This window comes from Cynoglossus semilaevis, chromosome 14 (assembly GCF_000523025.1).
Source record: "Cynoglossus semilaevis isolate Cse_v1.0 chromosome 14, Cse_v1.0, whole genome shotgun sequence".
NCBI lineage: Eukaryota > Metazoa > Chordata > Actinopteri > Pleuronectiformes > Cynoglossidae > Cynoglossus > Cynoglossus semilaevis.
Genome location: NC_024320.1, coordinates 22,084,972 through 22,099,976, shown reverse-complemented (window position 1 = coordinate 22,099,976; position 15,005 = coordinate 22,084,972). Strand labels below are relative to the sequence as shown.

The window sequence follows — 15,005 nt, the reverse complement described above, 5'->3', positions numbered from 1 at the left end:
AAATATAAATAGTCAATTACTATTACTTTAGCAGGAATATATCCAAGACAAAAAGCTAAAAAATGTTATTATTGATGACTTATACATCCAGTCACACTCCCTCCAACCACACATACCGTTATATGAACACATGATGTCCATATTGTGACAGAACATATTGATATTGATATTGGGGGGGGGAATTTAACAATAACCTGCCGGAAAATAGAGAGGTGAACTTTATAACCTCTGTTAAAATAAAAATCACTTAACAAAATAACGTGTTTGTTAAATAAAAAAATAAATCACTTTATAACTAAAAAAGGTTGTGATAATTGTGATAATTTTTCCTTCAGTGTCTATGGACACACTGCAGCTGTGTTTTATCTTATCATTAAAAAAGACAGGCCTAATGGTAAAACAAAAAACCAAAGATAAATTTAATGTAATGTCTCTGAATTACAATTACATTACAGTATTCCATTTTTGCATCCGGATGTTTTCATAAAACACAATCTGTGAATAGGTGGTTTTTCAGAGACGTAAAAATGAAACTGGAGCATGTGTGCTACAATTTCCACATACCTGACCGACATCACTTGATCTAAAATGTCTTCACTGTGTTTTACTGTAACATGTGGGGCATTTGTGGCTCATGGCGGCTTAAACCCATGATAATATGTGTGATTCTGTGAACAGTGATTATCTGTATGGACTCTGGGAATTTGAACCATGTTATAAATACATAAATTATCATAAACATCAACTGTTTCATCAGGGCAGTCACAATTATCTGGTAAAAAGAAAAACTAACTACAAATATATGACAAATATCTCTTTGTATTTTCAAAAACAATATAAAAAGTGGACCAAAAAAAAAAAACATTTTTTAACAAGCTTTTAAAGTATATTTTACTGGGATCGACATGAACCCAAATCAACAAAACCGACGCTAAAAATAAAAGCCTTCTGTCTGTACATCACACTCTCATCAAAACACTCGGAGATGTGCCTCTAATATTTAACAAAACGGTACAGAGAGTTGGCAATGAAGTTCCTCACATTGTGCAGATTTTTGCAACAGTTCCTTCCCTTTTAGAAAAAGTCAGAAGCTTTACGTCTTTTAGGAAGTTGCAGAAGATCGTCCGTGAGTGATGTCACGTCCTGAGAGCTCGGCGTCTTGTCTTTGATTGGCGTCGGTGTTCCGGATGGAGTCGACAGGCCGCCAAACGGAGACTTGGAGCCAATGAATCTGTGTGAGGGAGACGGCGTGTAACTTGCTCTGAGAGCTTTGTCCGTGTATTTGCTGGATGTCCGATTTACGAGCCTCTGAAGTGCGGGCGACAGCGCTGGACTCAGTCCTTTAGGTGTTAGACTGCAAAACAAAATGCAGTTGAATCAGTTCACTATTTGACAGGATTCATAAATACAGTTAGGCCCCTGGGCACAGTTCACCAAGGAGCAGTGATGCCTTCACTGTCCTGGGAAATGGTGACTTTTGAAAGAGAGATTCACCCTTTGTTTTGAATCAATTATGTTGCACTCTACACTCAGATCAACTTAGCTACAGACATCCCCTCAACTCCAGTACACATAAGAAACTATGCTTTAATCTAATTACAGATACTTCAAGTAACAGCAGTTTATTTGCCAAAACAAAAGTTCATGGCCAACAGAGACAGTTCCACAGGATTTAGAATAATTTTAATTTGTCCCTAGAGGGAACTGGAGTCGTGTCACAAAACAGTTTGTTAGGTTCATAACTGCAACCATTAGGAAAGATTTACAGTTTTACTGTAAACGTGGTATTGTAGCCTCTTTTGTCCAGTAGGTGGTTATCAAATACAAATTAAAGTATATGACAGACATAGATATATATAGTTTCCATACACTGAAAGAGACAAAATGAAGAATATCTTTACCTTGCAAGGTTCTCTGTGACCTTCCTTAACGCCTCCTGTTTTTTGGCACGGTTTTTGGCAGCAGCTTCATTAGCCATCTTTATGCCAAGTCTTTCTCGTCGCCCAGGTTCTGGAATCTATTACAGGGGTAGAATCATCATTAGTGCATTGGGAAAAAAAGATTTTCTATTTGAGGATGACATGGTGTAAGGTTATCCTGAGCACACGCTGCAGCTCAGGCATAATAAAATTATTTAGAGATAGTTTCATATTTATGCAGTAATGGACAAGAGTCTTCTTTAAAAGAAACGTCTGAGTTCTACATCATCAATGAGCTATGACATCATACACAAGACACCGTTGAATACAATCTTTTGGCAACTTTTGGAAAATACAAGGTGCTGATAAAGATAAGAAATTAATAATATGAACTTATTATATCATTAATTAGTCAACGGCTGTGTTCTGTCTGCAGTTGTGTACATTTTAATCTCCTAAGAAGCTACTTGAGACATCCTTGTCAGCTCCCAAGTTTAATTTCCAGATGAGCTCAGCTCACACCACACTCTTACCAGCAGGCTCCATCTATTTATTTTTGGTAACGTATTTAATACAAGGACTTCACAAAGCCTTACAGTAATCATAGAGTGGCAAGTACCCTGAATGATGGACCGTGATTCCTCTCCACGTACGGTGAGTCTGATCCATCCAGTCGAAACGGCGTACTCTCGATCTCACCCCAGGTCATCAGAGGAGACTCAGCCACACCTGACAGAACCACAACAACAGCAACAACAACAATCAGAAATGTGTCCTCCTGGTAAAGGCAACACTCCCAACCACACGACTGAAGTGATGTTACCTGGTGCTGGAGAAGGTGTTCCTTCGTAGCCATAACCATTTACTGTTGGGGATTCATTTGGAATGAGCTCTTTCCCATCAGGCCCTACTTTGCCCTGTTTGAACTGGAGATAAAAACGATCGTGTTGTCTTCTTCAGATTATTCTCTCATTTTTCATGAATGTATGCCTCCAAAATGGACATTTTGTTGGTTTCAAGGATTACAATCTTTAAACGTACCTGTGCGTTTAGAGCTGCAGCCTGTTGAATCTGGCTTTTATTGAGAGCTTTGCTGAATGGGTCTCCGACAAAACGTGTATTCTTGTGAACAATCTCCCTGGGTTTCTTGAAGAGAGCATCATCATCTTTAACACCTTGAAAAAAAGCACACATTTTAATAATAAAATAATCACTTGTTGTAACTTATTAAATTACACCTAAGTGCTCATTTTGTTTTGTTGGGGGAAGATGATCTTACCCTCGGGGTAATACATCAAGGAATTCTTTGCTTTGTACTCCCATGTCTCCAATCCTGCTTTGACACATTCGAGAGCTGCAATCTCTGGTGCCAATAAGGCCAGGTTGTTATCATGGCGCTAAAACACATCAGAGATTATTGATGATTGAAGAAGAAGATAAATGATGAAGGAGGTCAACCTCAAAACGCGTACATATAACATGAAAGTACATACCTGTTTAAATTCACTTTCAGCCTCATATAACCAGGAATGTTTCAGTTTTTCCTTGTCTTCTGCCACTTCCATTATCTGTTCAAAGGAAGCATTATCTTCACTGGTATTTTTGCCAAGGAAGCGGTCCAAGGATGGAAGCTCCTTCTCTTTGTTTTCTTCATTCTTGATGTCTGAAAACAAGTGAAGGTATGTTTTAATGTAAAGGAAATATTTAAGTTATGTGACCTATTTAACCAAGTTGTTAACTTAAGCAATACTTATTACAGGGAGTTTAAAGTTTTACGATAACTACATACACAGCTCAGAATATTTGTTGCAATATTTTCTTAATAATAAACACATACCTCCATTTAAGAGTTTAGTACCGGGAGTAGAGGACGGAGATCCAGAACGACCCACGGGGGTCTCGAAACTAGCCGGCGTCACATCTGATACACAGAGATGTAAAAAAGGAAAATAGAATTTTACACATACAGAAGGAAAATTACAAAAACACATATTTGATTGTGTAGTGTAGTGTGTGTGAATGCTTCGTTTACAAACTACACTTTCATTTTGTTGATCTAAGACTCACAGGGAGCAGCAGATTGAGGTGTAGATTTTGACAAAGAAGATCCATATCGAATTGATATCTCTCTCATCCTCCCAAGGTCTCCATTTTCCTCTGCTTCCAGGTAATCCTTCTGCGCTTGCAATTTTGTGACGTCGGGAAAGAAATCCCTCTCGATGATCTTCTCTAAGCTCTGAGTAAAATACAGAGTTCAATTAACTTTTTTATTTCTGTTTTATTAATGCGGTGAGGCTGTTAAACAAAATATATCACTGAAGAACAATGATTCAGTTTTATACCTAGCTATTATATATTATAATTTCTATATTATACCCAATGTCATCACAGCAAGATAGTACAAGCCTATAGTTGTTCGCTTTGAGTGAGTATTCTCAGGTAACATCGTTCGTGACACCTGTGGTCTGTATTTTCATGGACTGATTTATAAGAATATTTTTGGCAAAATAATGGATGTTTCGTAGCTCAAAATTAGTAAGACTCGAGATATTGATTATCTTGTTTTATATCTTTTTAGTTGTAAACATATTAAACCTAGGTCTGCACAGAACAGAAAGAAAACAACTGTGATGCTGTCACGGTCGTTAGCATTAGCTTTGCTAAAATACTTTGTTATGCCTGGTGACAGCTAATTACCTAATTTATTTACCTCAACATATTCCTCTTCGTCAAGGACCTTCTTTTTCGGCTTTCCTGACTCACTCTCCTCTTGATGTTGCCGTAGAGCCATAGTTGTAACCGAAGCAGGGACCAGCGTCCCGGACAGCGCTCTCCTCACACTCGCGCTGCCTTCCATGTTTGACAAATTAGCTTCAAGGCTAACAACTAATAGCGTTTAGCCTTTATCGAAAACGTAAGTAAGTGAGTAAGTAACGAAACAGGAGTTCGATTTTCTGTTTAACCAAGGCGATACTATATTCACCTGTATGGTTGAAACAAACTTGAAATAGAAACGTTAGCTTGTCGTAGTACGTTCTCAAACTCGTCGCCAAAACAACACAACAGTGCTATACGTGAACGTTACGTACGATGAATTACTCGACGTTTCCATGACGTCACCGGAAATAGATTCAGACTGTTCGCGTAATTTCCAGAAAGTTGTCTAAATTTGGGAATAAATTCGACTTTTTTAGGTTCACGAACCATTTAGCTTCTTTGAACAAATCGTTTATCTTAATTCAGTAGCTAGTAGATAATAAATGAAAAAAAAACATTTAAAAGAAACTGTATTTACTTTCTAATACTTAAATTATTGTTTGTTTACTTATATATAACCATTTGTATATGTATTTGGTGTAAGTAAAATGTACTTTTTAGTATAAGTATAATTTTATTACATAATTATTTATATATTTATATAATAAATAATAAATTAAGATAGTTTCACATTTTATATTAATACATTTTTAAAAGTTGCATTCAACTCTGGAAAAGTACTTTATTTGTTACAAAGAGCACTTTTACACATCTAATGCAAACTTCTAACTCACAAACTCTGTTTTTTGTTTTTTTAGTGGTATATTCACCCATAGCTGTGATTATTATCCTATTCAAAACACTGGCTGCAAAACATTCAAGGCTTAAGTCAAATGGACTTTTTACAGTGTGAGGTAATGTAGGTTGATTTTCAGACAGAGACAGGGGACAAAACAACAATTAGTTTTCTGTATTTCCCAAACTGAATGATAATCTTTTCTGGCGTCTCCACTTTGCTCTTCGGTTTTTAAACCAAACCTGTAAAAATAATAACGATAATAATTATAATTTATCACATAAATAAATTACCTGTGACCGAATTAAGTTTTTCCATATTTAATCAGGAGGACTCCCTTTGACATTATGCAAAGTCACATCATCTTAAATTTAATAAACACAATAAAAACAATTCATTTGAACTTAATGACATGAAAAGACAAACAAGCATAAGTATTAGAAATAATATCATTATTATATTATTAACATTCTGAGTTGTTCACCAACCCTTTGTCTGATTAAAGCTCCAAGAGTAATCGTAAATAACATTTTTTTTTTTTGGGCAGGAATGTGTTCATACAAACACTGAGGACTTGCGCACCTCAACTCTTTCTTCTCTCAGGTGAGTGTGTTGGGCTAATTTCTCCCTTGTGTTCACATCTGGATACTGGTTCTGCAGGAACAGCTCCTCCAGTGCGTCCAGCTGCTCCTCTGTGAAAATGGTTCGGTGGCGCCTGGTCCGCCTCTGCAACTGAACGGGCAACTGCTCCGCTCTGTGACTCTCACACAGTTTACGGGGATTTGACAGCATCACAGGAGGCAAACCACAGAGACGGGCAGCTGGGAGGAGGTCTGACATGAGATTCAGGGCAGAGGGAGGAATTCGTTTTTTTTAAAAAGAATTTAAATGAGCGCCAACTTCTGGTTTTGTTCTTACCTTCATGGAGGAAGTCATATCTCAGCATGTCTCCACAGTGGGAGCAGTAGCAGCAGCAGCACACCAGGGCGTGATGAACTGTCTCTGTGTGGCCTCCAACAGGACTCCCAGCCTTCTCCTTTACTCCAGCATCACATGTCCATCTGCCACAGTTGCTTTTTGGATATTTGCTCAGTATGTTTTCAATAGTAAAGGACATTTTTTGACCCTCCATCATCATCATCACGCCACTGATCGCCGAAGAAATTCCTACAGTGAATATCACAGGATCTTGACAAACTGCGGTTTTCGACTTCAGCTGCTGTTCTCCTTCTTCTCTGTCCACAACAACACAGCGTCAGACCCTTATAGTGAGTTTAGGAGGCAAAAAAAAGAGTAAAACTATAATCCCCTCTATGGATCAGACACATAAAATGGTTGAAACTTAATTCCTAGCTAATCTGGGCAGTTTTGTGAAGAGGTTAGGGAGGACGGCAGATTCTGTTAATCTTGCCTCATTCCTTTCTCCCAAAGAAATCAGATTTCACTGCATAAAATGAGAAGTGGAGAGCGCTTAAGATCCTTATTGTTGAGGTTTTAGAGAAAAGGGGATTGCTTGGTATTAGAAACCTCGGTTTGAAGATGAATGTTGTGGTGGTGTTTTTGTGGTGCCGGAGACTTGTGCATGCAGAACCAAAGGATTAACTCCTAAATTTATTTTAGGATGTCACTTTCTTATTTGGATTTACCAACAAATGATCTCGTGTAAATTATGTTTTTATCAGGGTGTTATTGCCACACTGATCGAATGATGAAGCTGTGTCACTAATATATTTGTGTTGAAAACTTAAAGCTGTAAGTAGTGTCTGATTCTAATTTGTATTCATAATCATGACTCCTGTGTATCAGTGCGCTGCAGTCTCTCCGGTCAGACGTCCCTGACAATGTGCACATCTGAGGTGAAGCTATTATAGGTTAAATTCATCCCCCCTGTCCGACAAATCCTGTGATTTCATACAAAGAAATATACGAATTAATGGATTTCCACAATCTGTCCTAAGCTCTGCTTATAAAGGCTTTGGAAAAAACAGATAACAATAAACACCATCCCATCCTTTCACTGGGGGGTTTATAGCATCCACGTTGTTGATATATGGTTTGAGGAGCGTGTGAGATCACTATCTGCAGGTTATTGCAGCTCTCCAGAGGCAGAATGGAATCACGTTCACATTTTGTTCACACGATTCAAAATTCATTACAGGGGATTAGATTGATAACAGTTCACTGTGGTGTTGTACAAGCAATATATGAGAAGTGAGTGATATATATATATATATGTGTGTGTGTGTGTGTGTGTGTGTATACTAGTGGATATATATGATAGATAGTCAAGGAGCTGTTAGACAGAGAGTGTCAATCAGTATTGTTTTAATTTGGGCTAATCTTTATACACACACGAAGCCCATTTTGTTTATGCTTTGTAAAAACATGTTCATAATTAGCAACAATTTCTCAGTCATCTTTTTTAAAGCAGTTATGTTCTGGGCAACTGGACTGTTTCAGTTTAAGTAACAAAAACAACACTCAGATGTTTATAGATAGTTTATATGATATCACTTTATTAGGATTCGTACAAGACACTTAGGCTTACACAATGTGTCGATTTTGAGATCTTATTATGATTAAATAAACCCTGGTTTTCGGGCAGGCTCACCACAGAGTCGTGCGCCCCCTGTGTCAAATGAAAACAACAATGGCCACCTGTAACGGCGGCAGCGGCGCGAAGCAACGCGGCAAACGGCTCCGCACTCGCGATAACACGCGGCGCAGCAGCCACTGCAGCCACAGTGGTAACAGCAAGGCGGAAAAGGCGGGAGGAGCTGCCGCTTCCGCGTCCGCGCAGCACAGAGGCGCAGGGGCAAAATGGACGAAAAGTTAATATTGGCCGTATATAATTATCCAGAGCTTTACAACGTGACTTTACCGAACTACCGCTGCACAGAGAGTCGAGCAAGTGCCTGGAGAAACATTAGCCTCGTACTTGGTCAACCGTGTAAGTATTTCATCATAATTTCTGGTTTCCACAACTTTAATGTCAGTTATGACCTGCTTAGCGGATATTACTGGGTATGAACAAAGAAGAAAACCAGAAAACGCGCGTTATTCTAAATCCCACGCGCGAATTTAATTCATATCTTGCAGGTTGTTTGTGTTTTTCGTGTGATCTTAACGATGCGAGTGCAGGACGCCTCGGTGGCGTGGACGCTGCTGCCGCGTATGCCGTTCTAGCGGTAACCGCTGCCGCTGCCCGTCAGCCAAGGCCGCGCCGCGTTGGAGCCAGCACGGTTGTAAATGTAACGGTTCGGCAGTGCGCCGCCTGTACGGCACGAAGGAGGAGAAACGTGGTCGTATTCGTCGGATTATCTCCCACATCTACCGTCAGCCCAAAGGTGGCTGGAAGTACCGTAAAAGCGGCGGCATGTCGTCAACCGTGATGTTACTGAGTCCACTGGTTTAATTCCGTTACAAAGTTTTACACTTCCCACATCCTAAAAATATTTTTCAAGTACGAATCGAAATAAGTCTTGTTTTGCAAATTTGGTAACGGTTCTGTCCCCATTCTCATATACTGTTATTAAACGTTTAAAATACAATAAATACGGTAAAGGTGTGTAAAATTATATTTTCTAAATCTGACGACTGATATACTCTCTACACTGCTTTTAAAATTAAATATTTTTTAATTTTAATAATTAACATAATGAGCGTGTGTCCATTTTACATAAGCTCATAGTAAACTATATCCTAGTTATTGTTAAGCTAAATTAAAAAAGTTAGATCCGTAAAAAAACATTAGGAATTTACCAACAACAACAACATACTACTACATTACTACTATACTAAGAGGTAGTGAATACTTCTCACATAGTTCATGTGCTAAAAATAAAATGAATCTATTTGTGATGAACCCTAGCATCTAGCACAGGCGTGGGCAAACTTTTTGACTCACGGGTCACAATTGTCCCTAAAATTGAACAGGGGGGCCGGGTCAGGAGCAGATAGAAGGAGAATTCATGTGAACTAAGATAAATGACATGTAAAAGTCATGCATAAAGGCTAAAATGCTATTATCATTTTCTACACCATCTATTGGGGAAATGTGGGTATTGCAGGCAATAGAAGTATAATGATAATATAAATAAATTATATCATTTGGGAAAGCTTGGCGGGCCGCATCCGGCCCCCGGGCCTTAGTTTGCCCATGCCTAATCTAGCATGTTAGCTTAACAACTAACAAGTACAACTTTAATAACAGGTCTTAAGGCTGAAAACTACAAAACTAAAGTTTTTTTCAAAACTGTTTTTGTGTTCCTTTTTTTTTACATTTTGCACAGCCATGTAAACAGAAATAAAAACTCATCCTAATCTTACGTACTGTTTTACTTTCTAGCTGAGGAGTGCAAAAGAAAATGGAAGAACATGAGGGACCGGTATTTAAAGGAGGTCCGGATGGAGATCAAAAGCAAGAAGCAAGGGGAGCTCATTCACAGCAAGTGGAAATACAGGCAGATTATGAACTTTATCGCCCCCTTTACCGGCTCCAGGTGTGGACTGGCAGACATCTGCGGTAACGACGAGGACGACCACGACCAACCTGACAATGACTCTGGCAGCATGGAGGGAGAAACCACATCTTCTGACATTGTCAGAACCCCCCAGTCTGTTATGAAGTCGCCCATTAGTCCACCTGACCTCAAGCCTCAGGTGGGGCTGGTGCCACTGGTTCCCTCAATGACTCAGGAGACACAGATGACCCAGCTGGCTGCTACGGCCAGGCTGACCTCAAACACACCCCTGGGTAAGGGTGGAAGAAAACGACGCCCGGCTCCAGATTCGCTTTCGCCTCACGCCTCTCAGAACACGCACTCCCCAGCAAAATGGTTCATCAAAGACAATGGGACAATGGGAAGCAGACCCCGGGATGAGGACGAACTATTTCTGTTGAGCTTTGTTCCCGCTCTGAAACGACTCGCTCCGCAGAAAAGGTGTGAGACAAAAATAAAGATCCAGCAGATTCTGTACGAAGCAGAGTTCAACATCTCACAGGACAAACACAGGGAGCAGGAGACCAGGGACTAGATCAGTCCGACTGTTTTTGTACTTTATTTTGTTTTTATATAAAGCTCTTCCACAAAATGGCCAAAATATTTCTGCTTCCTTATTTGTACAGTTCAGAGTGAGTGTTTGTCTTTAGGTGGAACACACAGAAATGAAGGACATCGAAACATCGCACTGACAAACACGTCGTTCAGTTTTTCAAACGCCATTTAACTAGATGACTAAGGCTGGTGTGGGATTCACACGCCGTCATGGGTTCACACACAGATGGTGATTAACGTCCTCATTTACACAAATTGAAAGGAAGTCGCATTTAAAATAACGGTTACAGGTTATCCAGGTCCCAAAATTAGTCTTTTTTTTTTTTACAGTATTTTACATTTAATTACAGCAATGAACAATAAAATGAGAAAAATAATCTTTCAATTTAGAATTCAAAATACTGTTGTATAAATTACTCCTGCAGTAAATCATTCACATCTGATCACTTTCAGAATGATGGCGAACTGAGAACCGCATCTTAAAATAGAATTAAAGAAAATCCAGAATTGGAAAGAACAGATGATTTGATCTTTTAAAAAGTTCATCTCGGAAGAATTCAGAGCTGAAGCTGAGCGTCTTTAAAAAAATTGGAGAAATTTTTCCCACAGGCTGCTCCATGTCCATTCAAATGAAAACATTATTTTGGGAGGGGAGGTGCAATTCTAATCTCACCTGGTTTTTCATGAGTGGTGGAGTGGGTGGTGTCATGCAGGAGAGCAGAATCACATTAGCACCTTCAAGTCTGCGGGAAAATCGTTTTCCATCATTTTCACACGTTCATGCAATCAGCAGCCAAAACATGATCACCAGGGCGACAAATAGGAAGAGTCGAGACAGGAACTGTTCGTCCATGTGCTGTGGCGTCCCAGGGGCCGCTGTGGGGGAAATGGGGGGGGGACAGCGTTCAACACAGGTTATTTGATACACGGTCGATAACAGGCTTCAGTGCTGTGATAGCCAAGGTTATGGAACAAACATGTCGGTACCTGGGGGGGGTCGTCCGTCATTGATGTTGAAGGCTGTCGCAAAAATACCAAATGGAAAGGCACCGATTCCAAAGGACATCTGGAAACCCCCATCTCCAAAACCAAAGCCTTGAAATCCCTGGAACACATTTCAAAAACCCATGCATTACATTTTATTTATATCTGAGGTAAAAGTGGTAGTGGTAGATGGTGAAATGTGACGCAACAGGTGGTGAAATTCAACCCGGTCCTGAGAGAGAACTGCAGAAACCCCACTCTGCACTTTAATAGATCCCTGTGGGAAATGAGTTTGAGAATGGAGCGGAAGGGTGTTCCACAAAGTCCGCATCATTCTTTGTAATGGTTTCATCATGAATGGGTAGCATCATGTAAAGGTGGGCTCAGTAATATTCAACCAAATCTTTTTTAGGTCAATTTTAATTGAAATGACTCTATTCTGAACCCTAATCTTAATCTGACTGCGATTCACATGATGAAGATGAAGTTCCTGCACAACTGCAGTAAAATAACATACTATTACAGTACTACAGCTGTCAATCAATTTGAATATTTAATCACGATTAATCGCATGATTGCTCGCAGTCAACCCAGGACTAACAGCTGGTGTTTGACTTGTTCCTACTGTATTCTTAGAAGGACATTTGTCAATATTCATGTTTGCTTCGTGCTCATCTCTGTTGTTACTGCAACAATTCAGACCAAAGACAGTAATAGTCCGGAATATTCCACAGAACTTCACAGCTACTGTATGATAAAAAATATATTGTAGTATGTTAGGGTAAATAAATTATCACATTCACTGTGTGTTTGGTACTAACTCTGTAGTGAAAAACTCCATGGCACACCACCAAACAAAAAAACTCACAAAAACTATATGTAATGAAATATAATAATATCCTAGTTTAAATTAATATCATAAATCTCAGCCTGTTTAGTTGAAGACAACGCTGATATACTGGCAGGAATTGAAGAAAGACACAAAGATCTTCTTCAACAGCTCTGATTTTCTTTTCTTTTTTCTTTAGTTTTTATAGCTATCTGCTGCCACCTAGCAGAAGAGCAAAAAATTATATGCAATAAATAAATAATTTTCCACGGCACAGTGGTCGGGAATCACTGCTATAGTAAATATCAATAGCACTCCTTATCCAGGTTTGTTCCTACACGTCTCACATCTTTCGTCTCCTAATTCCCTGATTTATGCCTGCCCCGGGGTCAGATTACAGAAAAAAAAAAAAAGTACTTACACCACGGTTCTCTGGCTCAGGCCTTTGTCCTTGTGGTCGGGGCGGTGTTCGTTCTCTGTGACACAAAACAGTAACAGTGCTATTTTTACTCATCACGATCAAATATTGAATAGAAACAGTCATCGTTCACCACTGCACTTCTACAGGGAGGACTACACAACATGTCTGTGAGAGTCAACACCACAGCACCGACCTGGGGTCCTGTTGACCGGTGCTTCCTCGCCCATATAAGGGGATCACCTTGTCCCGACTGATGCCAGCTTTGCAGACAGGACACACTTGTCTGGTGGGTTTGGTCTCCAACCACTGCACGAAGACAACGGCAGGTTTAGGACGTCTCTTCCCTTTATTAGACCGTATTAGAATATCACGAAGAAGAGAAACACACTGAGCTCAGCTTACCTGATGCAAACAAGGCCAGCTGGTGAGTGGAGGAGGGGGAGGAGGAGAAAGGTTTGGTTAATGCGACAATGATAATCTGAGATTTTAAAAGCAAACCTGACTTTTCCTTCATGAATGTTTGCCTAAATGTTACTGCAGCCACTGTGATCAGAGTGATTTTATGAGTCAGAAAGTGATAAGAGTTCAGATGTTGAGTCTGTGATTGGTGCACAGTTATACGACAACTCAACACAAGCGCAAATTTAAATTCATCGCAGATGTATACCAGCCAACGCACACATTTGACAATTAGACATCACAATTAAATACTTAGTACAAAAAGTACACAACAATGTCGAGCGATAAAGTTCAAGCTGTCAGTGATTCTTCCAACTGATCCAACGATAAAACCCTTTTTTTTTGCTGAGGGCCACAGTCTGTGAATGTCACATGTCATGTTTATATCCATCAGTTAATCTGTAAAGCAAAACTGCTTTACTGGTTTCCATAGCAACGTGGAAGTAAATAGAGAGATATACACACACTTGTGTTTACTGCAGGTGACTTTCTGAGTCTTTTCCTCTGTTTTTTACATACATTACTACAGTACTAATAAACCTACCACTCAGTTGACCTGTTTTATTTCAAAAACGCTAATGGAAAGTTAACTAGTTACACGTAACTGAAAAAAGAAATGAATGGATTTTGTGAATTATTATCTGTTGCAGACAGCACTCGACGTAGCCATCTAAATCTAAATATTGCCAAAGAATTTAAAGAATGTCAGATGGGTTCATTTCAAATATACTGTACAGTCTACGTGTGGAACTTAGCAAAACTGGTATCAACCAGTCATGCGACCGGTTGGAGTTGGATTCAACTCCAGGACCTACTTTTTCGGCCACTGATTACTACAAAAATAAATACATAACTAAACAAACCTGGTGAACCCCGTGTTTACATTTGTTTACTTTTCAAGGTTCGTTTAGTTTGAACGTTTACCTAGTTCTTCGCCTCTGTACTGTAGGACAAATGGGATTATCTGGGGTTCCGTTAAGCCAACTAGTGGACTTCACGTCCTAACTGCCGTGTTTTGATCAAATGCGTCACGTACCAGAAGAGATGTCCGCATAGGCTGATCACCGCGTCCTTGGCTGTGTCCAGACATATGTTACATTCGAAGGTACTGTCCTGGCTGCCACCATCGGCCGCAGCCGAGCTGCTGGTGCCGGGGGTCGGGTTGTCAGTGCCCGCGGTGGAGCCCGAGGCTGGAGGAGGAGCAGCGGTGGCCATTTACAAACAATCCTCTAGACTAGAGAGTACAGAACCCAGCTGATCAGAATACACACATACGGAGGTCCGTACTCCGATGTCAACGGTCTTTTATGAAGGAAAAGAAGTCGAGAAACAAACTGTTCGTTCGTGGACCCTTTTTAAAAAGTGACAAAATCACACCAGAGCACGAGCAGCCGCTAGCTGACAGTAGCAGCTGCTAACTTAAGCAAGCGATGAAAACACAGAGACGACAGTTTAGCCGAGCAGTCGGTTGTGAATTACAAATACTAACGAGTTAATGGTTAAGTTGTTTGCTAACTAAACACCGTATACTGTGGCAAGTTGGGTAAATAACCTGTCATCTGGTTGCATCACATATCCGCAACTGCAAGGAAAAGATCCTGTCTGGAGTTAGGGGGCGGGGCCACCAGGTCGTGACGTGGTAGAAAGGTGCCCTCAGCTTAGGCTGCCAGGATAAAAACACACTACAGACAAAATGCAGGAGAAACAACACAAAACAACTGCAGCAATCGACAAAAGATAAATAATTCTAAAACATTTTTTTTACACATTTTCTATCGACTCT

At 39.9% G+C, this 15,005-nt stretch overlaps 4 protein-coding genes across 5 annotated transcripts; 1 reads left to right on the top strand and 3 right to left on the bottom strand.

The window, feature by feature from the left end:
- Positions 1-392: 392 nt before the first annotated feature.
- ess2 (ess-2 splicing factor homolog) lies at positions 393-5,010 on the bottom strand. The gene is made up of 10 exons (XM_008325836.3): positions 4,630-5,010; positions 3,987-4,155; positions 3,757-3,840; positions 3,413-3,582; positions 3,199-3,316; positions 2,961-3,094; positions 2,743-2,845; positions 2,539-2,648; positions 1,902-2,017; positions 393-1,354 (listed from the first exon to the last, which is right to left on the bottom strand). Exons 1-10 carry the CDS (start codon positions 4,774-4,776, stop codon positions 1,075-1,077), a joined length of 1,431 nt encoding a protein of 476 aa, XP_008324058.1. The 5' UTR covers positions 4,777-5,010; the 3' UTR covers positions 393-1,074.
- Positions 5,011-6,027: 1,017 nt separating this feature from the next.
- Positions 6,028-6,589, bottom strand: LOC103390143 (homeobox protein goosecoid-2). The gene is made up of 2 exons (XM_025062057.1): positions 6,391-6,589; positions 6,028-6,305 (listed from the first exon to the last, which is right to left on the bottom strand). The coding sequence occupies exons 1-2, from the start codon at positions 6,587-6,589 to the stop codon at positions 6,028-6,030; spliced, it is 477 nt and encodes a 158-aa protein (XP_024917825.1).
- A 1,437-nt stretch (positions 6,590-8,026) lies between these two features.
- LOC103390113 (uncharacterized) lies at positions 8,027-10,568 on the top strand. The gene is made up of 2 exons (XM_008325838.3): positions 8,027-8,422; positions 9,821-10,568. The coding sequence occupies exons 1-2, from the start codon at positions 8,293-8,295 to the stop codon at positions 10,507-10,509; spliced, it is 819 nt and encodes a 272-aa protein (XP_008324060.1). The 5' UTR covers positions 8,027-8,292; the 3' UTR covers positions 10,510-10,568.
- On the bottom strand, positions 10,515-14,876 carry rnf185 (ring finger protein 185). Of its 2 annotated transcripts, XM_017038928.2 has the most exons (7): positions 14,775-14,876; positions 14,259-14,412; positions 13,166-13,184; positions 12,957-13,069; positions 12,764-12,818; positions 11,517-11,634; positions 10,515-11,405 (listed from the first exon to the last, which is right to left on the bottom strand). In XM_017038928.2, exons 1-7 carry the CDS (start codon positions 14,779-14,781, stop codon positions 11,308-11,310), a joined length of 564 nt encoding a protein of 187 aa, XP_016894417.1. In that variant the 5' UTR covers positions 14,782-14,876; the 3' UTR covers positions 10,515-11,307. The 2 variants fall into 2 exon arrangements, with proteins under 2 accessions (XP_016894417.1, XP_008324059.1); XM_008325837.3 differs by lacking the exon at positions 14,775-14,876 and having other exon boundaries at positions 10,844-11,405; positions 14,259-14,768.
- Positions 14,877-15,005: the final 129 nt, after the last annotated feature.